General features: G+C 38.3%; 2 protein-coding genes across 2 annotated transcripts; one reads left to right on the forward strand and one right to left on the reverse strand.

The window, feature by feature from the left end:
- The first annotated feature begins 261 nt into the window (after nt 1–261).
- Nucleotides 262–7,216, forward strand: LOC118262969 (daxx-like protein). The gene is made up of 6 exons (XM_035574687.2): nt 262–541; nt 666–2,136; nt 3,060–3,231; nt 3,546–3,808; nt 4,443–4,629; nt 4,903–7,216. The coding sequence occupies exons 1-6, from the start codon at nt 473–475 to the stop codon at nt 6,143–6,145; spliced, it is 3,405 nt and encodes a 1,134-aa protein (XP_035430580.2). The 5' UTR covers nt 262–472; the 3' UTR covers nt 6,146–7,216.
- A 376-nt stretch (nt 7,217–7,592) lies between these two features.
- LOC118262955 (collagen alpha-1(I) chain) lies at nt 7,593–25,144 on the reverse strand. Its single transcript, XM_050697529.1, has 32 exons — nt 24,890–25,144; nt 24,324–24,548; nt 23,597–23,756; nt 17,790–17,952; nt 15,793–16,156; nt 15,574–15,707; nt 15,167–15,295; nt 14,817–15,014; nt 14,439–14,513; nt 14,247–14,357; nt 13,902–14,162; nt 13,621–13,818; nt 13,422–13,538; nt 13,246–13,336; nt 13,062–13,159; nt 12,799–12,960; nt 12,648–12,692; nt 12,306–12,512; nt 11,970–12,221; nt 11,682–11,862; nt 11,442–11,584; nt 11,144–11,360; nt 10,890–11,050; nt 10,537–10,806; nt 10,289–10,450; nt 9,970–10,185; nt 9,624–9,885; nt 9,323–9,472; nt 8,762–8,925; nt 8,390–8,508; nt 8,079–8,181; nt 7,593–7,838 (listed from the first exon to the last, which is right to left on the reverse strand). Exons 1-32 carry the CDS (start codon nt 24,957–24,959, stop codon nt 7,701–7,703), a joined length of 5,346 nt encoding a protein of 1,781 aa, XP_050553486.1. The 5' UTR covers nt 24,960–25,144; the 3' UTR covers nt 7,593–7,700.
- Between the last annotated feature and the right edge of the window lie 1,305 nt (nt 25,145–26,449).

Consider the following 26,449-nt stretch of genomic DNA (forward strand, 5'->3'; position numbering starts at 1 on the left):
TTTTTTTACTGTAAAACAAAACACATTTTCTTCAAATAATAAATAATTACCACAAACTTGTTTTCGAAATCCATGTGTTTATGATCATAAATAATTTTTAAAAGTATAAATATTTTATTTTTAGAAAAGTAGATATCGGAATAGTACATATAATATAATAAAGCGGATTATATAGATTTTAAATATTTTAATTTGTTGAAGACAAACACTTAATTATTTGGATGTAACTTAGATATGGCAACTATTGCTGCAAAATATTTCAATCAAGCGTCAATGATGGCAGCCCCCAAAAATAATGTCAAATGTTTTTCGTTTTCATTCTGATGTGTTGGGTGTCGCTAAAAACTATTTATTATTTGAACTGGAAACCACTTTTAAACTATTAATTTAGTATACGGACAGATTTCTATCTTAATGTTATGTGTTGTGATGTTGAATGTTGAAACCTCTTTGGATGTACAATAACTGAAGCATGATGGCAAGTGAAGATGTGATAGAATTAGGGTCTTCGGACGATGACACTGAACCGGCTCCGAAAAAGGTATCAAATTTAATCTAATGTTTTCTGTCTTAGATACATGTTTAATTACGCTCTTGTGGTTATTCCAACTTCTTAAATATACCATCAGTGTTCTGTATTGATGAAGTAACAAATTTTGTTTCAGAGTAGACCAAAGCCAGATGCAATGGTGTGCATACCAAGGTACAATTTTAATGATGTCACAATAAAGCCTTCTAGTACGAAATTAAAAGTAATTTCAGGACCTGGGAGATCTGGGTCCTCATCAAAAAATGATCCTATTTTAAAAGTGTTATCTGCGACAGAGGGAGTAACTATTTCCAAAGGAAAATCACAAAAAGTATTTTCTCCAAAAGAAATTGTAACATCAAAATCATCAGTAGTGTTGAAACCAGCAACCCCTTTAGCGAAGAAAAAAACAACCATAACCAGAGTTCCAAATATGATAACCAATCCATTTGCAAACAAAAATAAACCCAACGGTATACCTGTACAAACAATGATTTCAAAATCAATTTTTCTACCTAAAACTGTTAAAATCCAAAACGCTCAACCTAACAAAATGACATTATTTAAACAGAATCCAATAAAAATTGCGAATATTGCTCCTGCAGTATTGAATAATATACATCAACAAAGTAAACCAATCAATTTACCACCTAGTATAACTGTCAAGAGAACTCCTAAGCCTGCCCATAAACCAGTAATTTATATGAAATGCAATAGAAACATAACCAACACAAAACCAATCAATGTAGTCCCTACAGTTGAATTAGATGATGATGAAGGCTCTGCCAGTAAACCGGCTACCCCAGGTCCTGCATGGTATTTAAGACCAGAAGAACAAGAAGCTTCTACATTAGAAGAAGAGAATAACAAAGAGCCAGAAGGTCCTAAGATGATTGAAATAACAATAGATGATAGTCCTATTAAACCTGTGACAAATAAAAGGGCTGCAGAAATTGGTACAGAATTGGCTATCACCATTGATGACAGCCCTATCAAAGCTGTAACAGACAAGAACGGATCACTCAGTGGAAGTGAAGAAGAATCTACCATTCCTAAATCTCCAAACAGTAGAAAGAGATTGGAATATCCTAAAGAAGAAGATGAAAGCAGAAAAACTGTAGAAATTGAAATTGAAATACCTGCAGCGGAAGTTCTAGAATTAAACAAAAAGGGTGTAGATGAAGATGGTAATGATGATATAACTGAAGTTAGTGTTGTAACAGAAACTAGTAAAAAAGATGATTCCTCCAAAGTATCAAATGAGTCAGGATCAAGAGAAAAAACCGGTGAAGAGCCCAGTACTGGAGTCCAGGGTGAATTCCATCCTGTATACCAGAACTTCATTGATGTCTGTTTCCAATTAGAAGATTCTGAAGACATGAATAAAATAGTAGAGAAGAAAATCAAAGGCTATTACAGACAAGTTCCGAAAGACTACACGGAATCCGAGGAGTTCATTGACATGGTGAGAAGTAAAGTAGTTGCAATGAAGGCCAGCCCTGAGAAGATGTATTTGTTTATAAAAGATGTTGTTGATGAACTAAATATGGAGAGAAAAAGAGCTAAAGCACAACCACAAGTAGTGGCTTTGGAGACAGTACCTGAAGGTAACTATGCTATATTTATTTATTTTGTGAAATGTGACTATTATAATTGCCAAAAGTAAAGCTCTCTACTTATATTATTGTAATATGATCCATATGTTATGATTCTGATTGGATTAAGTATTTTGTGGGTTAATATAAAAAAGAAAGCTGTGACTTTTACTTAAAACTTTCACATTGATCTTTTTATTGTACTAGTGGTCGCCTAGTGGTCGAAATTCGACCATATACGATTTAATTTACAATACCACTTAACATACGTTCAAGGATAATTTGTATTTAACGAATTGCTATTAGTTTTGTAAAATTCAAATTAATATATTCCGGCGCATCATGAATAACCAAACCTCCTTCAATTAGAAACCTCTTTTCATATGAGACGTGAGAATATCATCGCAATGTCTGTCAATTTTGACGTTTTGTCAAATACGATACTATGCATGGTAGTGTGTGTAATGTTTTATTTATTGATTTTATGTAAGCATTATTTTTGAAAAATATTAACGTTCCGCAATTCTCCTACACATAAACTATAAGTGTACCAAATGTTATGCTCCTACGTCCGCGCAATTTTCGTAAAAACAGTTACAAAATTTTTGCTTCACGTATTAATATATAGATTGTATAAGCCGGTAAACAAACAAACAGATCGCCTGATGTTAAGCAATCGCCGACATCCATGGACATCCGAAACACCAGTGGCGTTACAAGTGTGTTGCTGGCCCTTTTGAGGGTTAGGCATTCAAGGGTTGTTGGGGAATCAGGGACCTCACTCTCACAACACAAGCGTTGTTTCACATTGGCTTCTTTGTAGAGGCAGTTTGTAAAGTTATTTTTAATGGTGTTTGATAAGGTAAAACTACCTTTAAGGTAGTTTAAAAAGAGTAATAAACAAGTGTTTATAATAGCCATTTTGTTTTTTCCAGAATCAGATAAATTTCAGTTTGGAGATGATAATGAATTTGATTCAAAACGTCAAAGGCAGATACGTAAATTAGAGAAGACTATAAAGAAACTGCACAGAGCTATTCAGAAATTGGAAGAACATGAGGTTGACTTTGATGATGAAGATGACTCAGTATATTTGTTAACTGAAAGGTACTTTATATTACCTTGAATTATTTGTTACTTGTTTGTAGGTTCTCTAGAATATTTATTATTTAATTGTGATTGTAAATGTGCTTATAAACATCATTATCAGCATATCAAATGATCAGTATATCTATAAAAATATGTTGATGTTGAAAGTAATTGAAACTAGAGCTGGTTCAGCGCTCTGATTGGTTGGTTTATTCGAGCCAGCCACGACTATGTTAAAAATATGTGGATGGGGATAAAGGGAGTGCTTAAAGATATTTATATTTGTTATTATTTTCGAATCTCAATGATTAAAGTTTATTCTTAATTTCTAGGTATAAAGAAAGAATGGTACGAGTTTACGCGAAATTCTGTCAATTGACAAACACAAAAATGCCTTCTGAGCCCCGTATTACAGTGGAATCGCGACCAGGCCAACCGGCGGGACCGGCTAAACGACTGGAAAAGTGGGTAAACAAAAAGGTACCTATTGGCACTCCACTGCCGTTCCCAGACTTCCATGATGTGCTCCGATGTGTTAGAGAGGCAAATGATGAAGATAAACTGTGTTGGAATGAGGCACAGATTATGGAAGAAGGTAAGGACTTTTATTATTGCAACTTACAGGAGATATGGAGGATAGCACAACATTAAATTGAAATACATAGACACTATGACAATTCTTCTATAGGCCAATGGCAGAAAAGGATGTTATTTAATTAACATAAATGCTTGAGATAAAAATATATTGTTATGATAGTCAGCTTTGTAAAATAGTATTAGCATTTTTTTTTTCATATCCTGTACTGATGATATCAGTTAAAACATAAAGTTGACTCATACTAGTTTTTAAAAATCTTATCGCAATCACATTGAAAAAATGTTAGCTACTTATTCAACACCGACTGTAGGGGACACAATGTTGCCCTTGTTATAATTCATTATCATATCATATATTATGATCATCTAGCTAAATTACTGTGAAGTAGTTCTCTTCAATGAGACTCAGGGATTCTTGCACATGAAATATATTGAGGTTATTTACAATAAAATAAACAAAATACTACAGCACATCGTCGCTTGTTAGGGTAGCGATGAAGACTCACGAAGCGATGGCGGCGATCCGCCCCCATAAATAAAATATAAGTACTGGCCGCGCTACTCCATCGCGGAAAAGCAGGCTTTTTGCACTCGTGTTAACAAGTACATTAATTCATTACCAACTGTTACAGCTCGAGACTTGTTCACAAGATGTGGAAAGAAACTACAAAGGCGTAGACAAGAAAACGAATGGCGACTAGCAGCTTCAAGACTAACATTGGATGTAGGAGACCCGGCGGAAAATAATGAGCAGCTAAGGCAACAACTTGAAGTGAACAGGAAGCTTGCATCCAGTAAAGAGACTGAAATATTTAATAAGTAAGTGTGATTTTATTTATTTTGTATAAACTATAACTGGAGAAACATAAGATTTCTGTTTTTTGCACTTTTATTTTGTATGTGTATTCTCTGTTGAAGATCTTAAATAAATTAAAAAGTATAACATATAAAAGGGATTCAAAGACATCTTAAGGTTTTAAATTTCAAATTAGCTAAAGACGGATGCATAATTCTCTGTCTATTTAACACATGATGGCTTGAAATTGTTCTTATATAAAAAGACGACCATATCAAATGTTTTGTGTATTCCAGGTTTGCTGACCGACAGAACCAAATGAAATTGGAAGCTGAAGAAATTGGTGATAAGGAAGCTGAAGAATCACCAGTTGAGAGTGAAGAAGACGAAGATGCTAACGATGACGATGAGAGTATTTCTTTAGAGAACAAAGGTAAAAGAAAGGAACGATTGAAACGATTAATAGAGGAGATATCCAAAGGGCCTAGTGAGGGAAAAGAGAATCAACCATTACAAGAACCCAACACCAGTCCAACAGAAGAAACTGTTAAAGAAACGGAAGTTAAAGGCGATAAAGAAGACTCTGAGGCTTTGGTAAAAAGTAAAAATACAGACAAGGACATTCAGAATGCTGAAACATTTTCAGTAAGTAGTGAAAATAGTAAAGATTTAGATTTAGAGTCAGATGTAGATGAGCTTCACTTGTTACAAAAGTTGCGTAAAAGTAATGAAGATTCGTCCACACAGGAATCTTCAGATTCTGATAGTCTAATAGCTATTTCAGACTCATTCGACTCTGATAATGACAGTAAAGAACTAAGTGACGTAATTAGTATTGAAAATTCGAGCTATTCAGAGAGTGAAGCTGATAAAGTGGATAGTGTGCCATCTAAAAATCTAAACATTCAACAAAATAATAAAACTGAAGTTCAAACTAAAGAAGTTGAACTCGTTTTGGAAGACACTGACATGAACCCTACAAATGAAATGAATGTAGAATGTTCTAAATCCGTTGAAGATAATCTTCTTGCGTCCTCAGATAACGAAAGTGGCGAAAATAAGAAGCCAGAACACACACTTGCTGTAGATATTGAGATACCCTGTGAAGATGTGGACACACCCTCTACTCAAGTAGACACACTTTCTCCTAGCAATACTTGCATTAATCTTAAAGATGATCTCATTTCGATTGACGAAACAGTTGTGGGAAATGAAGTTGCTAACCTGGAAGAAAATCCAGCTAGTGAATTGCCTGTGATAGAGTGTGAAACAGAGAATAGTGGGGATAAACTTAGTGCAGCAGAAAATGAAAATCTTAAAGATGGAGATAGTAGAAAAGAGAACAGAGATGATATCAGTACAGATTCATTACAAATTGAAGCGCCTAATGCACCTGAAGAATTACAAAAAGACATTGTTGGTAGTACTCCTATCAGTCCTGAACTGGATCCACCAGAACCTATGGATGTTGATGAGCCACCTATAACAGAGACGGTTGAAGCCCAATCACATACAGGAAGGCCTGAAGTAGCATTATAATCAGTAAATAATGGCTAATTTAAATTTATTTTGCTAAATACGACTGAAGTGTTTAAGTGCAGAGTTATTATTTTTTGTATAATGCGTGAATGTCGAGGAAGCCAAAGAAGTATGTATATAATCGCGTGTGGTGCTCTGCAAGTTATTAGTATGGAGTTAACATGGACATCAAGCTATTCAAAACCAGTTTATCATGGTCTTGCTTTGTTCCATCTTTCCGCACATTGGACGGTCAGTTTATACTAGTTTTGCATAGCTTATTGTGCCGTATGTATATAAAAATAAAACATAAAGCTCGTGAAAGTTATTAAAGTACTACAAAATATTGTATAACTTTGTGGTCTATCTTCGAAACACTATATGGCTGAACTAGGAAATGGTACTTTTGTTCATAATATTAAACAGCTATTTATTATATTATAAAATGTCCATATACTGGCTATGTAGAATCTATTTGGCTAATCTGATTGTCAGTTCTAGTTTTGTATAATTGAGGTACATAGATAGGGGTGTACTACGCCAAATCGAATGCAAAATAATTGATGATAATAAGGATTTTTATGTACGTGTGCGATGGCGGGTGTATTTTCCAGATTTGCCTAAATTTATTACAGTGATTTGGTACATTCTATGTACCTTTACGTGTCTCACTTGAAAAATTGTGTACCTTCACCTGTACAATGATATATTAAGAATTAGGTACACCCGCCATCATGACACACACGGATTTTTACATCGTATCGTCACGCCGGTTTATCCCTAAAGGGGTAGGCAGAGGTACAGCAGATACGGGATTTTAACAGTCATTGCTAAATTATAATTCAATTATTTGGCATTCGATTTGGGGTATGCGGAATCGAATGCTAGATATTTTATTTTCGTTTTATTATTATTTAATGAAAGTGGAACATCTTACGTTTACAGGTTATATTAGAATAGATAGTTATGAAAATGTTACACTGTTGATTTGTGTCAATATATTATTTTGTAAGTTTAACTTAATTTTGAAGTAAATAGATTACACTACGTTCATCATAATCATAACAATAAATACGACTTTCAGAAACTTTTCGTTGTTGTTTTTTTTTTTTTAATAAAGTTTGTAGTATGTCTTCCTGAGTATTTTATAGTATACTATCGTGATTTAATTAGTTTTGTTTCTTATACTAAATTGCGTTATTAATCTCGTTATAGTCTTAATTCTGGCAGAAAGCGGGTTGGTGGCCAAACGCAACTTATCAACACTGAAAAAATCTATAATATAAAAATGAAGCGCAAATCTCGAGAAAGGCTGAATCAATCTCGTTAATTATGTTTATGTTGGGTTTATTATTGTTAGGAGAAGTTTCTTATGTAAGAAAAAGAAATGCGCTGAAAAATTTTCAAGGCGAAACAAAATTCACAGAGTACTAGTTTTTGTTTAGTAGTAAATAATATTGAATGCAAGTAAAGGTCGTCACAACATTTATTTACAATATTTACAAAGGTTCTCTCTTAAGTACATAATGTTTAAACTATCCTTATTTACACGTGTGTTAGAGTTGAAATTCAAGTGTCATGTGAAGCAGACTGGTCCAGGAGTGAACGTGAACTGGTGTTCAGCGTCTACGAACGATAGAGGCTGGAAGTCGCTGATTGGCAGTCTGTCAGTACGTGATGTCTTTATTTCAAGCACTATTTCGCCCGTACCCTCCTGTAAAGTTAAACAGAAATTGTTTATGAACTGTGAACTATGCAAATGGGACAATGTTGCTCTAGTGCGGAATGTGTTACAAGCCGTTGTAGCATATATACAAAAAGTAATGAACAAATATGACGTTATCATAGAAAATAGTCCGAGATAATTAAGTACCTATTTATTACGGAAGTAAGATAAAAAAGGTGGTAGGAAGAATTATTAAAAATAATTATTACAAAATAATAAAATAGTCACCTTGCAGTCATCTTTGATCAATAGCGGTTCACGGAATTCCACGGAATTGTAACCGAAAAGTTTCAAGCTGTTCTGTCTCGTCAAATCACTGGGAATGTCGGATCTGAAACAGTATAAAGTAAGCATATTAATATACATATTAATCTATTTACTTGTTTGCATGGATGGACCTCTAATGAAGTACACTCAATCCAATAATTTGGTATGTATATAAGAATAAAGATTAGCATTATTATCTGCGTGTTTTATTGTTTACTTATCTAGCAAATAACTTGATTGACTATATTTTACTAATAAAATAAGAATGTTACCTTTGTAGAGGCGCCTGAGTGTTGACGCAGGAGTACGTGAAGTTCTGCCTCGCTCCATTTGACAATAACCTCAAGAAACGAAGTTGTATGGCACCAGATCCTTCACCCTCGTATGTAAGCTGAAAAATGTAAGACCACATTTTTTAATAGTAGAAATCAACCAGAAAAAAAATTACTTAGTTGAAGTAAAATTATAAAAACGAAAATTCCACTATATTAAATTACAATTTTTTATGGTATAGGAGGCAAACGAGCAGACGTATCATCTGATGATAAGCGATCAGCGCCGTCCATGTACACTAGAGGAGGCATAAATGCGTTGCCGGTCGGCTTCTATAAAGTTTCTATGTAAATAGGTAGGAAGATATTTACCCTGTAGCCATTCTCAGATTGCGAGAACTTGTGTGCAGTAGGATCAGTGGTAAAGACGGCTGGTTCTCTTTCATCCGGGTATATGCAGGTGCTGTGGCCCTTGCAGTATACTTTGATCGGTCGTCCGCTGCTTGCTCCTCCGCGAGCGTCTATCCAGTAGTAGCCTGTGGAAGAGGTACAAAGCAAATTGATTAAATAAGAGCTATCGTTAATCTAAAATTACCACAATAAACGTAATTATCGACGATGAAGCGTAAAGTCCTTTTATTGACTACGGGGGAAACCTTCAAATGGCGCTTAGCTTTGAGGGGAGAAATACTAGGGAGCGTGGGATTTATACCTCACTAAAACCACCCTTCTCTATTAAGACCTGCTCCGGAGCCCCCAAAAGCGTGAAGGTCTAATCTCTATGTTAGCTGTTAAAACAGTTGCTCGGTGGTGTGGGTGACCAACTTTTGAGCGATATGTTCGGAGTTCGGAGACAGATTTCAGAACGAACTTAATCATCGCAGCATCTATGTTTGTTTGTATAACATTGCAAGGTTTTGTTCTTGTTCTTACCATCAGTCAGATTGACGTGAGAAGTTCTGAGATCACGACAAGACAGTGCTGGATAACTCCTGGTCCCTCGCGGTCGTCTTGCTGCTTCCAGTGCACCGCGAGCAGACAAAACTCCGGTCATGATTTCTTTCACCCATTCTATGTCTTCCTCTGTGAAGAGTTTTATTATAGGTAAGTGCTTGAATCTCATTGATTTACCACATAGGGCTTACCACACCCGCATTATCTTTAAAATTATGCAACAAAGTATTTAGGTTGGTCCTCAAAGGGAGAGTCGAGAGAAGGGGTGTGATTAACTTACCTTCTTCAAAATTATCTTCAGTAACGGACTCCATAGATTGCATTTCTACGCTTCGACGTCGTCTAGTGTATGATGAGAATAGTTCAGCTGGTATTTGTGGCGCAGGAGCTGGTGGACCCGGAGGTCCAGGGGTTCCTGGTGGTCCAGGAGTACCTGGTCTTCCTTCTGGTCCAGTAGAGCCTTTTGGTCCAAGTTGACCTTCAGGACCAGGAGGTCCCACTGGCCCAGTGTCACCTTTTGGTCCAGGAGGTCCGATAGGGCCCTGGAAAACAAACGTTAATATACAGAATGTCTTGAATATATTATGTACTTCACTAGATTAGGTTTTTATTATAGTTTTAATTACCATGTCGCCTTTGGGGCCTGCAGGTCCCATTGGACCGGGTAAGCCTTGTTTGCCAACCTCGCCTTGGTCGCCTTTCAGTCCCATCGGTCCAGTATCTCCAATATGACCCTTTGGACCTCTGTTGCCCTTTTCGCCTCGTATGCCTTGATTACCTGGAGGGCCAGCCTTGCCTGGAGGGCCAGCAGGTCCCATTATACCTGGAGCGCCATTTTCACCCTGTAAATAAATAACAAAATTGTTTTTGTAACTTTTACTAATGTCTGTAACTTGTAGGCAATTATTTCGAGTGTACTTTTCATTCCTATTTATTGATACTCACAATGGGACCCGGTAGTCCTCTTAGACCTCGTTGTCCTTCTGGCCCTGGTGGTCCAGGGGGTCCATTAGGTCCTTGTTCACCAGGAACCCCTTTCGGGCCCATATCACCTTTTTCTCCAGTTAATCCAGGGTTCCCTTGAGTACCCGCTGGTCCTTCTGAACCCTACAAAATTGGCATAAGATTATTAGTACATTGAGCATTTTACTTTCAGTATAAATATAAACTGTATTTTAAAAGGTATACTTTACCGGATTGCCAGGCATGCCAGTTTCTCCGGGTTTTCCTGGTGGTCCAACTGGGCCTGGTGCTCCCGGTGGCCCAGTGCTTCCCTCAGGTCCATCTGAACCCGGCTCACCCTTGATGCCTTGTGGTCCTGTTTCTCCACGTTCACCAGGGAAACCAGCTGGTCCAGTGTTTCCTTTGGGACCCTCAGGTCCTGGTGGTCCCTTTGGCCCTGTTTCTCCTTGTAATCCAGGTAAGCCATCGTCACCTTTTGGTCCTACTGGGCCTCTAGGTCCCTGTACAGATAATTTGTAACATTAACTTAAGTTTTATAATTTTTATTAACGATCTAAAATCTTTATTCTATATTTTATCTTACCAATTTTCCTTCAGGGCCTTGCACACCAGGAGCTCCTGGTGGTCCAGGGCTTCCAATGTCTCCTTGTTGTCCTTCAGCACCACGGGGCCCAGGTTCTCCTTGTACACCCTTTGCTCCTCTACGTCCAGGTGGGCCGGCGGGACCAGCTGGACCAGTAGCTCCTGTAAAAAAAATATAAAACAATTTATTTTTCAATAGAGAGTCATCTTTATTCCTCTACAAATATCCTGAAATTATATTAACTAAATTCATACCTAAAGCTCCAGGGTCACCCATATCTCCTTTAGATCCTTGTTGTCCTTTGACTCCTTGAAGTCCAGCTGGCCCAGGAGGTCCGGTAGGGCCACGAACGCCATCTGTCCCAGGTTGACCAGGAGGGCCTGCGTCTCCAGGTGGGCCTTTATCACCTGGCAAACCAACTGGCCCTGCCTCTCCTCGAAGCCCTTGTATGCCAGGTGAACCCGGTGGTCCCTTTAAAAGAAAACAAGTTGTTGAAGTTCATCTACACTTCATAAGTATGATAAAATTAAGTTATTTTGCTTTAATACGTACAGCTTCTCCCATAGCTCCTTTGAAACCTTTTTCTCCTGGTGGACCAGCTTCTCCTTTGTCTCCATCTTCACCAGGGGGTCCTACTGGACCTGGGACTCCAGTTAAGCCTCTTGGTCCAGGTAATCCATCACGACCGATTGGTCCTAAAGAGCAATATTTCAACATAAGCACTACAGTAGATTACTAGTAAAGTATTAAATTAATTTGTAAAAACCTTCGTAATGTGAAGTGGTTACTGACCTACTGGGCCTGGTTCGCCAATTTCGCCTTTTTGTCCACCTGGTCCTGGTGATCCTCGGGGGCCTTCACGGCCCTGTGGTCCTTGTGGTCCTTCGTTACCAGTTTCACCAGGTTCGCCTTTATCTCCTCTAATACCTGGGGGACCGGGTGGCCCTAAGTCACCTTTAGCCCCTGGTATCCCCTGTAACATTTTATCGTTAACCATTAAGAATATGTGTTTAACATGCATACAGAGTTAACTTTTTTTACAAGGCTGAGGCATATTAATTAATTCTGTTTCATACTCACAATTGCGCCTGGTAATCCAGGTTCACCGTTGTTTCCAGGTGGGCCTGGCGATCCAACTGGTCCTGGCTTTCCTTCGGGGCCAGGCGGTCCTGGTGGACCTTCTTTCCCAACTTCTCCTGGAGTGCCAACGTCACCAGGTGTCCCTGGTATACCTGAAGCACCAGGTGGCCCTGGCGGCCCAGGCTCACCGTTTGGTCCTTGTGGGCCAACAGGACCTGAGGGTCCTGTTAATCCTGTCGCACCCGGTTCACCCTATTGAACAGTAAAACATATTTATTTATGTAGTGCTTACGCGTGTTATAGCTCCCACTAGTGTCATTCATTTATGTTACTAACCGTCGGTCCTCGTTCTCCTGGTGGACCTGGCAAGCCAGCTTTTCCGTCAGGTCCAGGGGGACCCATAGCACCAGGGAAACCGCGTACGCCTTCTAACCCTTGTGGTCCTCTCTCGCCTGTTGCTCCCGGAGGACCTGGTTGACCTGTATCTCCTTTGGGTCCTGGAGGTCCATCTGAACCTCGACGGCCACGAGGACCTCTATAGCCCTGGAATGAACAAGTTAATGGAGAATTCATGTTTAGATAATTTATAAAAAAATATTTAGTTTAATATTGAGGCCTTTGCCCTGCAGTGGGACGATCATGGCTGAAATTTAATCTAATCTTAATATTGATACTCACCCTTGGTCCAGTTTCACCCCGATCTCCTTGTTGTCCAGCTAAACCCTGTGATCAAAGTCCAACAGTTAGAAAAAAATTCAGAACTAATTAAGTAACGTAAGTAACTTTATTTCATGCATTTAAAATTTTCAGGAAAGTAGTAGGAAATTACCATTAATCCCTTGGTACCCCGTCTGCCTCTCCTTCCAGACGCTCCTTTATCTCCTTTTTCACCTTGACTGCCGGGGTATCCTTGAGGTCCTTGAGCACCAGTCGCGCCCTTCTCACCAGCTGGTCCAATAGGCCCCGTTTCACCTCGTGGTCCTTCCACACCCTAAAAATATGTAAACCATATTATCCACTCATTTGGTTGGTCGACCGGTAATATTTTGCAAAGTCCTTTGCTTTGTAGGTTAAAAAAGATGTATGTAGTACCTTTTGCCCTTCAGGACCTTCGATTCCAGGAGGACCAGGTTCTCCCGCTAGCCCTCGTTCTCCTTTTGGTCCCATATCTCCTTTTTCTCCTTCGATGCCTAAAATAATAATCAACATAAGATTTAGAATAAAAATCCATGTCACCATCTTTAGCACCTAAATCGAATGAAAGATTGATAGGTACCTCTAATTCCCTTGTCTCCTTTGTCGCCAGGTAGGCCACGTGGCCCTTCATCTCCTTTCAATCCTCGACTACCAGGAAACCCGAGCATACCCTGCAAAGTATCATGGTACATTATGGATATTGCATATTTTAACGATGAACACAACATTTATAATAGGAATAATTTGGGTACCAACCTGAGGACCTTGTGGGCCTACGTCGCCTGGTGCTCCTTGTTGCCCTGGGTTGCCTGGAGTACCTGGAGACCCTTCTGGGCCGGGTAATCCTGAAATACCTGGCTTTCCTTGAGGACCCTGCAAAGTACACAAAACGTTAAATACATATTCTAAGAAACTAGTCGAATTTTGTAGTTAAAATTAATTATAAAACAGGTACCTGAATCCCTGGAGCTCCAGTAGGTCCTTGTGGCCCGGGTGACCCTGGTGAACCAATCGTTCCAGGCTGTCCCGGTGGACCTGGGGCCCCTGGTTGACCTGTAGCACCTTTTGTTCCGTGAGGTCCTTCGAGACCAGGTATACCTGGGTAGCCTATAAGACCTGGAAAACCTCTTGGTCCCATGAAGCCTCGGGGTCCCTGAACAAAAAAAAGGACTATAATTATTTGGTTCTCAAAAAATATTAAAAGTATTGTTAGTTTAAAATAGATGTTTTAATTACCAGTTCTCCAGGAATTCCTGGTGGTCCAGGAGGGCCGTCATCTCCCGGTGGTCCATCTTGACCTGGTGCACCTGCTTCGCCTTGCAAGCCTGCAGTTCCACGTTCTCCTTTATCACCAGGCATACCGGGCTGGCCCGGGTAGCCTTGTTCGCCTTTCGTTCCTGGAGCTCCTGGCGATCCCCTTTCTCCATCCCTTCCTGCGTGGCCTCGTCGTCCTAATCTACCAGGTGGGCCTTGTAGACCTCGTGGGCCTGGTTGACCCTGGCAACATGATGTTTAAAATAAAAGGAGGTTCTAAAATGGTATAATAACAGTTAGTTGTCAAAAATTTATATGCAAACTTACGGGTTCCCCTTGCTCTCCCTGTTCTCCTTTAGGGCCTTCAGGACCTATGTCACCTTCCGGACCTGGTGGGCCAGTAAGACCCATTGGACCTTCAGCTCCTCGCATTGCAGCCTATAAATTATAATAGTTGTTATAAATATCGATAGATTTGATGCGTGATTTATTTTAGTATTTTATTTTGAGATGACGTACCATGTGTTGTGAAAACATTTGTCGAAGAGCCTCCGATTGAGCATCAGGACCTTTGTCAGTTCCTGATTGTTGTAACTGAAAATAATATGATATATGATTATACACTACATATAAAGCACAAATGCAATTATGACGTAAAAATAGCATTATTTGGCTACTGATAAAACTACCAAGTTTAATAAAGAATGACTCTGAACGGACTACGATTGCTGCTAGAAGCTATTGGAAGGTGAGACCAGATTTCATAGAAACTTTAGCATCAGCAATGTCACAGGATACATTGACATTGACGAGTACACGTGGTACACAATAGATGGCGTTAAGCGCCTCGATTCAACAACATTTCACTGTAAATACTGAAACCAATAAATTACTTACAGGGATTACAAAGACATTGCCAGGCGGGCCTGGAAATCCTTGTGAACCTTCAAAGCCTGGTTTGCCAGGCTCCCCTTTAGGACCTCTTGGACCTTGCGGCCCTGGTGGACCGGGGTATCCTCGAGGACCCATGTAAGTACCAGAACTGCCGTAGTCGTAGTAAGTCTCTGATGAATCGTAATTTGTTGTGGAATTGCCCTAGAACACAGAATGTTAGACATTTGCAAAATGAAATCGTATTACGTTTACTCAGCTGTTAAAATTGTATTCACCGAAAACGTAAAAACATTTTCGTACCAGTGTACCAATGTAACATTTAAAACAAATATGAAAGCTGTATGTTATCTCACTTCGTAAACTTCCGGTGGATGTGTGAGCCAATCTGAATCTTCTGTAGTCGTCATAGGGCTGTATGTTGTCTCCGTCACGGCTAGGGTTGTCGCAGACCCATCCGCTTCATCATCGTCCCCTCGTTTAGACTGGAACCAGATACGTTACGGTAATCATGTCACATGTCATAAAAACATGATAATTCCATTAAAAACCCTTATAATGTTAAGGTGCGCCGTCGAAATAATACGAAAAAATTTTTGTACGCGCCACATAAATGCGTCGTTCATTAAAATTGACAAGACAAACCTATTTGCGTTATCTCTCAATTTCCGAAGTAAGCTTGTTTGGTTCGTCCACAAATTCACGTTTCAATTTATTTTAAATAACAGTTTTAATTGTATTTGGCTGATTATATTTGACTTACTCTTTGAGTCGTCTGATCTAGAGAGTCCACGGGTTCAATGGGTTCAACAGGTTCGTTTTCAAAAGGAGTCTGCGACGGCGACGGGGGCAGGTACGCATTATCGTCCGTGAAACTACCGAAAATGCTGTTTTCATCTGAAACAAATGGTTGAGCTTTTAAAAACAGAAACTAGTACTCTCAAAGATATTTGAATAAAAGTAACATGTATGAATTTGATACCTGAATCCGTGGCTGAGAATTGGTTTGCGATTGGGAACGAATTGGAGATTTGCCACGAGGGTGGGGGTTCTGGTGTGGTCACTTCTCTAGTAGGCCATGGATTATCCGAGTCATTCCTGTCAAACCTGTCAGTATAGACGCCGTATCTCCTTCGTACAACATCATCTGTCAACGTTCGTTCAGTAGGCTGTGGTGGTGGTTCCACATAGAGAATGGGTTTAATTTCTGGTTCAATTTGTGTTGCTGATACTTGTGGTGGAATGTATGGAAGACCAGCGCCTCCTTCACAGTCCGGAGCTGTTGATATGCACATGTCGTAGGCCGCATCTGGTTTGGTTGCGAACTGAAGTAACTCGATTTCACCCTAGTAAGATAAAGATTTATATTAATAACTAGGTTCATCAGTATGGTTTCCTTTTAAGTCTCTAGCGAAACGTTATTTAGTGTGGGAGAGCCATGCTTCAGCACGCATGGGCCGGCTCGTCCGGAGTATTACCACGGTCTCGCAGAAAATCAGCGTGAAACAACGCTTGCGTTGTATTTCGATGTGTGAGTGAGGTTGCCGGAGGCCCAATTACCTCCCTTTCCAATCTTTTTAACCTCCGATTTCTCAAAAACCGTTAAATTCCTAACCCCCAAAAGGCTGGAAACGTACTTTTAACGCCCCTGGTGTTTCGGGTGACCTGTGTTGGCGGCGATTGCTTGCATGATGATGATCCGTCCGATCCGTTTACCGGCTTATACAAAAAAAGAAAAACAGGAACGTAGCGTTCAGTTTTGATCTATTTCTATAGGAATTTATCATAATAGGCCAAGCAGTCTAGTTAGTTAGTGTCCAGTAGGAGTATTACGTTTTTTAGACCCGATAGCGAACGTTTTAACTTCAGACGCATCAATTAATTATTTTTTCAAGTGCGTAAAGTTAAGCAGTGATTTATTATTAAGACTACTCTCTCTTAATTAATAAGTAGGGACACTTTATTACGTTCGCTAATTGTGTCAATCGAATCGAAAGAAAAATCGCCTTAGTCCATTTTAAATAAATGAAGTTATTTCATGTTAATTAATGTAAAGCACTCCAGGGAGCGACTAAACTGTGATTTTTGTGAAGAAATAAAAGTTTATCTAAAGAATTAGTTTAAGTAAGTCGCTCTTTATAAAATGTAAAAAGTATTTAATGCCATTAAATGGAACGTCAGTCTTATTGTTTTTTTTTTTTGTGTTTTTCTTCGTAATAAATTGACGTTAAAGATTGAAAAATTGGGATTATAGTAGTATTTGACAACTAGTCAAATTCAATTTATTTAAAAGACTTAACTTACTTTTGCATTTTATTAATTTATAGAATTAATAGGGACTGATTGTGTTTTCTCACTAAATACGTGGCCCCGCACTAGGGTTTTCCTATGTAGTGGGTGCAATTACAAACATAAAATTTCATATGCACATGACACGAGAATTGAACTCACGACCAAGGCTCGGATACCGGTTAAATTTTCAAACCGTTATTATGTACTTGTACGCAAAACCTTTACATTGGGTTTCGTTCGCGAAACCGGTTTTTTTAAACCGGTATTTGGAACAGTATTTTCATAAAGGTTTTTTCGGATTAACCGGTTTAGAGCAATAAAAACCGGTTAATACGACGCACATCAAAGAAACGCCGCGCGCTGTTCAGCTTATTTCAATAATAATATTTCAACGCGTGTACCGACATGCCCCTCGTCGAATAAACCGGTTAATTTAGGTTAAAATAAAGTTCTTTAATGTTCACGTTCTTAAGAAAAGTTCGGAGGAAAACCGATATAAACCGGTATTAACCGGTATTTTTTAAACCGGTTCCGAGCCTTGCTCACGGCATGTTGCAAGGCAGCCAGTTATATAACCACTACACCAACCATGCGGTCATTCTATTCAATTTTTAATTTCTGATGTTGTTTTAATTCGTAAAATGTAAGAGTTTTTCTATGTAGTAATCGTTTTATTGGTCTACTTACCTCATAATACTGGTCGGGAGTGATCTGGGAACCCACAACTAAGGCTCCGGCGAGGTTGAACGTGCTACCAGGTTGACGATTCAACCGCAGTGTCTCCTTCAGTTCACAGTCCACCAATAGAGTTGCTGAGTCGCCCTTAATACTGACAGCAATGCGATGCCACCTGAAGAGAAGAACCTTTTACTCCACATTTGGGTACTCGTACTAAAGAATCGTTAAAAAGAATGGACATGCGTAAACTCTTTAAATTTTGCGAACATCTCCAGTATTAGGTGTCACCTAACTACCGCGGTACTTAATACTCAATCGTGCATTAATCATGTATTCATCATTTTTGGTTTCATTATTAGCAGTATAGGATTCGGCCATCTGCGAACTATCTAGCGGGTTTATTGGGGCTCCGGCTCGAAAAGCAGGAGAAGGAACAGGGTGGTTTTTCATTAGATAATATTTCGCCCACAAAAAGAAAAAGGATTCAGCAATATGTAAGAAAAATGTTTGGGACATCAACCCAGCGAAGCCAGGTAAAGCCTAGCATTAGAAATATCGAAAGCGTAATTTACCCATCCATATACAATCATCTCTTCATTACGCGCATTTAAAAGTACTCTAGTTCTCTACTTAGGTGGTCTAGTCCTTGATCCAGCCAATCAAATTATAAGACATTGGCTAAAGTCATTAATATTATGGGTAAAGGCTCTCAAAATCAAATTGATAGCCCCAGCATGCGGTTGACTGCACTTTACGAATTAGGGGTGTTAAGTACATTCTGTCCCTATTCGCCACATTTGGTTGTCAACCCTGTCGTGGACATATCTTTATCAATCATTATCAACTATGCTTGAGCATCTACTTCTAGACTAGGGACCTCAGAAAAAAGGGGTTTGTCAAATCCTCCACACTTGATAGACAGTTTAAGCCTTCAAGCACCCAGTTTAATATCAATTATAGAGCGCGCGACTCCAACTCTAAAAAAACATATCTTCACTAAATAAGGAGGAGCAATCGTATTAATGGAACAAAAAATCATTTCACTATCAATGTGCAGCTTGTGTAGACTGTGGCCCTCATTTCTACATGCTAATAACTTGAACAGGATTCATTGGGCTGTTCATTGATGGTGGAGTGGGCCCTCTTAACTATTGTGACTTAATAAATAAACTGTTATGTTTCCTAAATAAATAAATAAATGTATATTCTCTGTCTGACTGAAAGAATCAGGTTTATCAGAAAACGCTGCTGCCAAATCCCTTAGTCTTTTACTACACACGCGGAAAGAGTGGGGGCTGACAAATGTTTCCTCTACCGTCACAAAAACCCATCTAACTACATTCGGACATGTTTTATTTACTAATAATTACGTCATTAATGTCCTTTAGACTTGTATGTTTCGGATTCATGGCGCGAACACGTTAATGGGCTGACCAGGGGTCGTGTAAATGGCGGGAGTGTGCGCGTCATACATTTTAGATGGAGCCATTCATTTCGCCACTTACATTGCTTGACATAGTCGGTTCACTCGGTAGTCTAGTGCTAGGGATTACCTTTCTGCGGATCGATGGAAAGTAGATGGACAGAATAAGTTTTTAAATCGATCGATTTTATGTCGATGATTTTATATCGATACCGTAAAGCATGGTTCCATCGCTCAAAGTTCTAAGGAATATTTCCCAAGTCGTCTAGAGCTTTCAGAATTTTAATGTAGGTACTATAGTTGCAGGGAGCCAAGATTAGTTACCAGTGCATCACATGAATAAATAATCTCTATATGCAGAAATCAATTGCCGTTCGTTAGTCTCGTTAAAACTCGAGAACGGCTGGATCAATTTGACAAATTTTGGTCTTATATATTATTTGTGGAAGTCCCAGTGGTTTAAAAGGTACGAAAAAATGTTTGATGCAGTACAACGTTTGCCGGGCCAGCAAGTTAATAAAAGTTATTTTAATGAGGTCCATTAGGCTCTAGTACATAAAGGGTGTTATTAAAAATTAATACTACATGTATTTAGATCTCAATTGTTTTTGATAAGTTAAACCTTTACAAACTTTCTAATACTCCAGGTTAACATTAGCTGAAGTTATTTTTCATTAGACAGATTAATACAAAGTTTTCGGTGGCCCTTATACAAAAGGAAATGAATAACTTTTTACCCGACTTGTTACTTGAACTTTGGACCGATTGAAATACTTTTGTGATCGTAATTACGATTACGAATGTCTCCGGGTTTGTTTTTATTCAATCTTTTTTGTTGTCCGTATTCATAGTATTTTTGGTTTCTATTCCTTATTTTTAAAATCAAGAACTTGTTTGGTAATAACTAACGCACGCCGCGAACTTTGTTTCTTAAAGAGATATATGTACTTACGAAGATTATTTAGACATCACTGACAAAACTGTGAAGGAAAACGTTGTGAGGAAATCTGGGCTTATATTTTTTATTATAAATTTGAAATCGCCAACCCGCATTGAGCAAGCCTGGTGATTAATGAAAGTAAGAAAGAAAGAAAAATGGTACATCAACATCCCTTATAAATTGTTTGACCCACCCCTTACATCCTAGACTAGACATATAGTCCATTGAAATGTTACATGAGCTTTACATTTTTTAGAGGACGCAATTTTATTTTTTGATCATGTAGGGGGGGTCAATAGAAGCTTAACTTGAAGTTTGTGGGGTCGCCACCCTTGTCCCTCGGCCGCCATCTTGGAAAAAGGGATGGAAACACTTTTTTGCTATATCTCGGAAACTATGCATCGTAATAAATTTTTTAAAATCATAATTTGTAGAAAATTATTTTGCCTACAAATATGTTTAATAACTTTTTGCCCTAAATTAACAATTAAAGAAGTTATAAGTAAAAAAGTGAAATTTTGTTAATAAATTTTTCTCTTTTGCTCTATAACTTATTTTTTACATTTTATAAATAAATGGCTTCAGACCAATCTTGTAGAATATTTTTCGAGAAAATTTTTTCCCTACAACTGTTTTCAATTTCATTCATTAGAAACTCAGTTACAGCGCTCCGAAGTTAACCGGGTTCGTCAAATTAGTCCAGTCAAATAAGCTTAAATTAGGTAAGAATCTCGGAATGCGAGATGACCAGCTGTAATTTTGTAAATACTTGTATATTGACACCCTAAAACTTGTCTCAAAACCATGGTATATATGGTAGGGTGTAAGCAACTCTTAAAATTCAGGGTCAAAGGTCCCAAAAATCGTTCTTTTGCGGTTTTTTTGGAAATATCTCATTTCCTATGGGTTTTTGGTATTTGTATTCATTATCAATATTGTAGAATACAAAATTCTCTACAACTTTTGTCTAATTTTTTTTTTACATGGTGAACCGTTGTCGAGTTAGAGGGCGGAGAACGCACGGTCACTGCATCACATCAGACATTTTTTTTTTCAGCTAACCTATCCGTGATGGTTGGTTATGGATAGGACATCTAGACACACGGCAGTGTGTCCGCCAAGTTCGAGCAAAAAAACCGACACACCGGCCGTGGGTTATATTACACGAACCATTTCGGGCCAAGTTCGACCCACCTATAACTCAAAATCTATTTTATCTACGCATATGAAATTTCTAGTATCTATCGAGATCTACTTACTTATCTAAAATACAAAATTTCATTAATGTACCTATTGTAGATTTTGAGATATTGACGTCAGAAAATCGCTATTTTTACTATACACTCACTGACTGACTCACTCATCAAAAACCTAGACCACTTCCAATAGTCGTATTGACTTGAAATTTGGCATGGAGGTATCTTTAGGTCAAGGTAAAGGAAAAAATCTGAAAATGGCCAAGTGTGAGTCGGTTTTAAAAATAATGAAGGTGTAAATTCATACCCCTAAGGAACTAAAACAAAAAAATTATCTATATCTTCCAATGGTCGTACCGACCTAAAATTCGTTACGAAGGTTTGTATTTAGTCAAAGTAAAGTAAAATAAGAAAAAAAGAAAATAAACCTTACAAAAATAAATGAAATCCCACCCAAAACATAAATGTGAAAGGATGCCAAGTTCGATAATATTGGAATGCTTCGCCTATAAAAGAAGTGAGATCTAAATAAGTACCAAGTTCCATACACAGACCTCAGTTAAAAATGATATAACTTGGCAAGTTTTAATAGAAAATTATATACTTGACTCATTGCGTTTAGTAGGTTTATAACAAAGTGTGTGAAAACTTGCCAACTTGTTATATCATTTTTAACTGAGGTCTGTGTATGGAACTTGGTACTTATTTAGATCTCACTTCTTTTATAGGCGAAGCATTCCAATATTATCGAACTTGGCATCCTTTCACATTTATGTTTTGGGTGGGATTAAAAAAGACGTTATGGTTTCTAAAACCATTTTTCGTCAAATTCAATTGTTTGAAAGATAGACGCTTCCAAAGTGGAAAATTGACCGTGCGTTCTCCGCCCTCTAAGCCGACAACGGTTCACCATGTCAAAAAAAAATTTAGACAAAAGTTGTAGAGAATTTTGTATTCTACAATATTAATAATGAATACAAATACCAAAAACCCATAGGAAATGAGATATTTCCAAAAAAACCGCAAAAGAACGATTTTTGGGACCTTTGACCCTGAATTTTAAGAGTTGCTTACACCCTACCATATATACCATGGTTTTGAGATAAGTTTTAGGGTGTCAATATACAAGTATTTACAAAATTACAGCTAGTTATCTCGCATTCCGAGATTCTTACCTAATCTAAGCTTATTTGACTGGACTAATTTGACGAACCCGGTTAACTTCGGAGCGCTGTAACTGAGTTTCTAATGAATGAAATTGAAAACAGTTGTAGGGAAAAATTTTTCTCGAAAAATATTCTACAAGATTGGTCTGAAGCCATTTATTTATAAAATGTAAAAAAAGTTATAGAGCAAAAGAGAAAGTTTTATTAACAAAATTTCACTTTTTTACTTATAACTTCTTTAATTGTTAATTTAGGGCAAAAAGTTATGAAACATATTTGTAGGCAAAATAAATTTCTACAAAGTATGATTTTAAAAATTTTATTACGATGCATAGTTTCCGAGATATAGCAAAAAAAGTGTTTCCATCCCTTTTTCCAAGATGGCGGCCGAGGGACAAGGGTGGCGACCCCACAAACTTCAAGTTAAGCTTCTATTGACCCCCCTACATGATCAAAAAATAAAATTGCGTCCTCTAAAAAATGCATAATTCGGCCCTCAAATTGTAACATTTCAATGGACTAATAAATAAACAATATTTCCTACACGTAGTAGTTTTACGTAATCTTAACTATCCATCAACTAGAAATATAAACTGCCAAAACTTCTTTAGATATTAAAATACAATTACATGTTTTTTTTTGAGGGCGAAAATCAAACAGTGATTTCTCCCGCCTTGGGCGAGGCAAGAGTGAGTGTCAGTTTCTTACTGACTAAAACCACGCCGTTCCTACTCCTGCTTTTCGAGCCGGGGCCCCGATAACTCGCTAGGCAGTTTGCAGCTCCGGGACAATTACACTTATGACCTATAAATTGATTCGCATGAATATTGTCTGTCACGTTCTCACAACTATTAAAATCTACTAAGATTACCATTGTCCATCTAACATTAACATACATATTAAGTAGGTCTAGGCTATCCGGAGCTGCGGACAACGTAAAAGGTTACCCGGGCTCCGGCTCAAAGCAGGAGAAGGAACGGAGTGGTTTTTAGTCAGTAAGAGTCTAACACTCCCTCCCGCCTCACCCAAGGCGGGAGAAGTTATTGGATGATTTTCGTCCGTCAAAAAAATAAATGGTCTAGGCTACGTACCTTCCATCAGCAATATCGACTCTATACGTGAGGAGTTCATGGTCCGGTGGATCTCCTCTCGTGTCCTCGTAGTACAGTTCTATCAAGTTACCGACCACCAGCTGCAACTGTTCGTCACCAGCATCCGAGTACAGGATGAATAGCGGGTTCTGTTCCGTTCCTGTTTTAAAAATATAATGTTGTAGTAAAAGAAGTTATATTCTGTATTATAAGAATTTTATTAGTGAAGAGAAATTGAGTGCGAATTGTAGTTTCGTAGCACAGTGTTTGCTACGCTGTAGCGCGTCTTAGCTTAGCGTAGCAAAGGTTATAGAAGCGTAGCCTTAAAAAAAATGTATTCCAAATATTTTAACGGTTTTACTTGAATATGTGTTTATAAATATATTACACCTGGATTATCTTAGAGTAAACAGTAATTATTTTTAGTAATATTTATAAATTCTGATAATTAGACAAATTACGAAACAAATTCTTTCTCCTAAAATGAGGACACAAATTCCAAGTAAAGCAAATCCTTTTTGCTTATTACACTGTTGTGTATTGTTGTACGATTTGAAGTGCCTTTGTAATGTGGCCGTTTAGACCCTCTTAATAGTCGGCAAGCCGGAAAATCTCAGAAAAAAAGGTGTTTATGCTATTCAGAGTGTACCCGAGAGGCGTTTAGATAGGTGAAGGAAAAAGTGCTTGTCTTTCAGGAGAAAACATTTAAATAGAATGTCTTTAGTACCTGGCAGTCGAACTACAGCCATTATGGAGAAATCTTCGGGGAACGTGTTGTAGAACATCCCCGCGGCCAGTCGGTGCATGGTGGCATTTTCATTGAGGGCGAAGGCTGTGTAGTCGGAGTAGTTCTCTAGGGGGGACTGGCACCGCCCCGGGGCGCGAGTGATCCCCTCAGGGAGCTCGTCGCTGTCCCTAACCAGAGATAAAACGTCGAAATATTCCGTCTCATCTGAAAAAAAGATACATTACAATTCTTTATCGACGTAATACAAGCAGCGGCCCCAAGAGACGCACGCATAGTTGCTGACGTCGGATACTCTAACAAATGCGATGTCGATAACTCTGACCTAATCCAGTTGACCGCCCCTTCAATAACTTCGAGTCCCCAGAGGACCATGCCCCTGATCTTACCATCACTAACACTTACAAGTTTTTACTCGCATTTATTTTTGGATCTACTCTGTATCGTGATGAGGTGCTAACAACTTTATTTCGCTAAATTATATGCGTAGTCATGCATCTCAATATAGAAATAAAAGCATTTAAACTAAAGGAATAATATTTACTCACCGTCCCCGCTGCTCCCGCCGAGTGCGCAAAACAATAAAAGGAGAAATAGTCCTTTTGTCTGTGGAGCCATTGCGGCCCGAGTAAATATGATCGGTGGTTTATATTTACATTCGGTCCCATCCCGGAGGGTGCGCGACGGGGTGCGTTACTTAGAGGCTGCGGGGAGTATCAGCCTCTGGGCGACCTCGCGGGCCCGGCGGGACATGTCGGGCTGCCAGCGCCGGCGGAGATGATACTGAGCCTCGGAGCCGCCGCCGCACCACATCACATCGCGAGCCAGCTTTATTGCATTGGTGTCAAAATAATGAACGCTAATGAAACGACAGAGATCATAAACTGCGTCCACATAGCGGCATTTGAATAATTACTAAATTGTTTATTTGTATTGCAGTTGTGTCTAACAAAGTTGAATGTTCTCTTTACTTAGCTTACTTGTTGGGTTTGTAATAGAAACGAAATTATCTAAAAAATATATTAAAAAGCAAACTATATACGAATCAATTTAATGGACGTAAACAAAGGCGACAAATATTGTTGCGGTGACTGTTTACTCTTGTAAAATGTTGTCGTCGCCTGCCTTGCTTATATTGATCAAATTCAATTCGCCTCTATCAGCTCCTTAATAGAGATTCATTTGTTTTGCGCCTAGACAAACCGTTTTATGAGCACCCAGTTCGAGTACTAAAATGGTGATGTCGTTGTACTGTAAGGTCTAATAAAACATAGTTTTATGGTATTTGTCTAATGATATTTTCTTTTTATGAGACCAGAACCAAAATTGAATTTGCGTAGATGAAGATATTTGCGATAGTTTCAATGGTTGATTAGATTAGATTAGATGTACACGTTGCAGCCAAGCGCAAGGTTTTTAGTACAAAAAGGTAATACTGGTTAAGGCTGTTGGTAATTAAGAATGCTACCTTTATTTTATAAAGTTGTCCAATAATTGTTATTTTTAAGTTGGCAACACTTTTTTCTCTCTGTTGTATTTTGGCGGCAAAGCTGTTGTAAGTATATGTAAAAGTATAACTCAATATATTATATTATTTTCCGTATTCTAAACAGTTTTATTTATCATCCACCTCTTAAAATCATCAAAAGCAAAACTATGAAAGGGTGTTTCAATTCTGATACGCTTAGTCAGTAACAAAAAAATTGTGTACAAATGTGTTTCCATACGCTTTGCTCACATCAAAAGCGCCACAACGTGTTATGTAAGTAATTTGCCTAATTTAATTTCGGGTTCTAAGATTATACATTAGAAGGTGAAACAAAATTCTCGAAATGGTGAGATGGTGGTGTAATTGAGTACATTTAAGTAGTTGACACTTGATATTAGTTACCACATTGTTGTATACTATCTACACAGAACAATATAGTCACATAATAAACATATTTAACAAAACTTACAAGAAAATTATTTAGATATCACTGACCAACGGTGAAGGAAAACATGAGGAAACCTGGGTTTATAATTTCTTCTATTTATAAGTTTGAAATCGCTAATCCGCATTGAGGAAAAGGTGATTAATGCTGAGAAAGCGAGGTGCGCTTCTTCAT

The sequence above is a fragment of the Spodoptera frugiperda genome, chromosome 12 (genome assembly GCF_023101765.2).
Source record: "Spodoptera frugiperda isolate SF20-4 chromosome 12, AGI-APGP_CSIRO_Sfru_2.0, whole genome shotgun sequence".
In the NCBI taxonomy this organism is placed as follows: Eukaryota; Metazoa; Arthropoda; class Insecta; order Lepidoptera; family Noctuidae; genus Spodoptera; species Spodoptera frugiperda.

Excerpts from the sequence above, each read along its gene's own strand:
- LOC118262969 (XM_035574687.2), top strand. The coding sequence starts at position 473 with ATGATGGCAAGTGAAGATGTGATAGAATTAGGGTCTTCGGACGATGAC. Across the intron at positions 3,809-4,442 it reads GGCACAGATTATGGAAGAAG|CTCGAGACTTGTTCACAAGA; the intron begins GTAAGGACTTTT and ends CAACTGTTACAG. Across the intron at positions 4,630-4,902 it reads GAGACTGAAATATTTAATAA|GTTTGCTGACCGACAGAACC; the intron begins GTAAGTGTGATT and ends TGTGTATTCCAG.
- LOC118262955 (XM_050697529.1), bottom strand. The coding sequence starts at position 24,959 with ATGGCTCCACAGACAAAAGGACTATTTCTCCTTTTATTGTTTTGCGCA. Across the intron at positions 11,585-11,681 it reads TGGCGAACCAGGCCCAGTAG|GACCAATCGGTCGTGATGGA; the intron begins GTCAGTAACCAC and ends ATTGCTCTTTAG. Across the intron at positions 10,186-10,288 it reads GAGGACTACCGGGTCCCATT|GGTGAAAATGGCGCTCCAGG; the intron begins GTGAGTATCAAT and ends ATTTATTTACAG.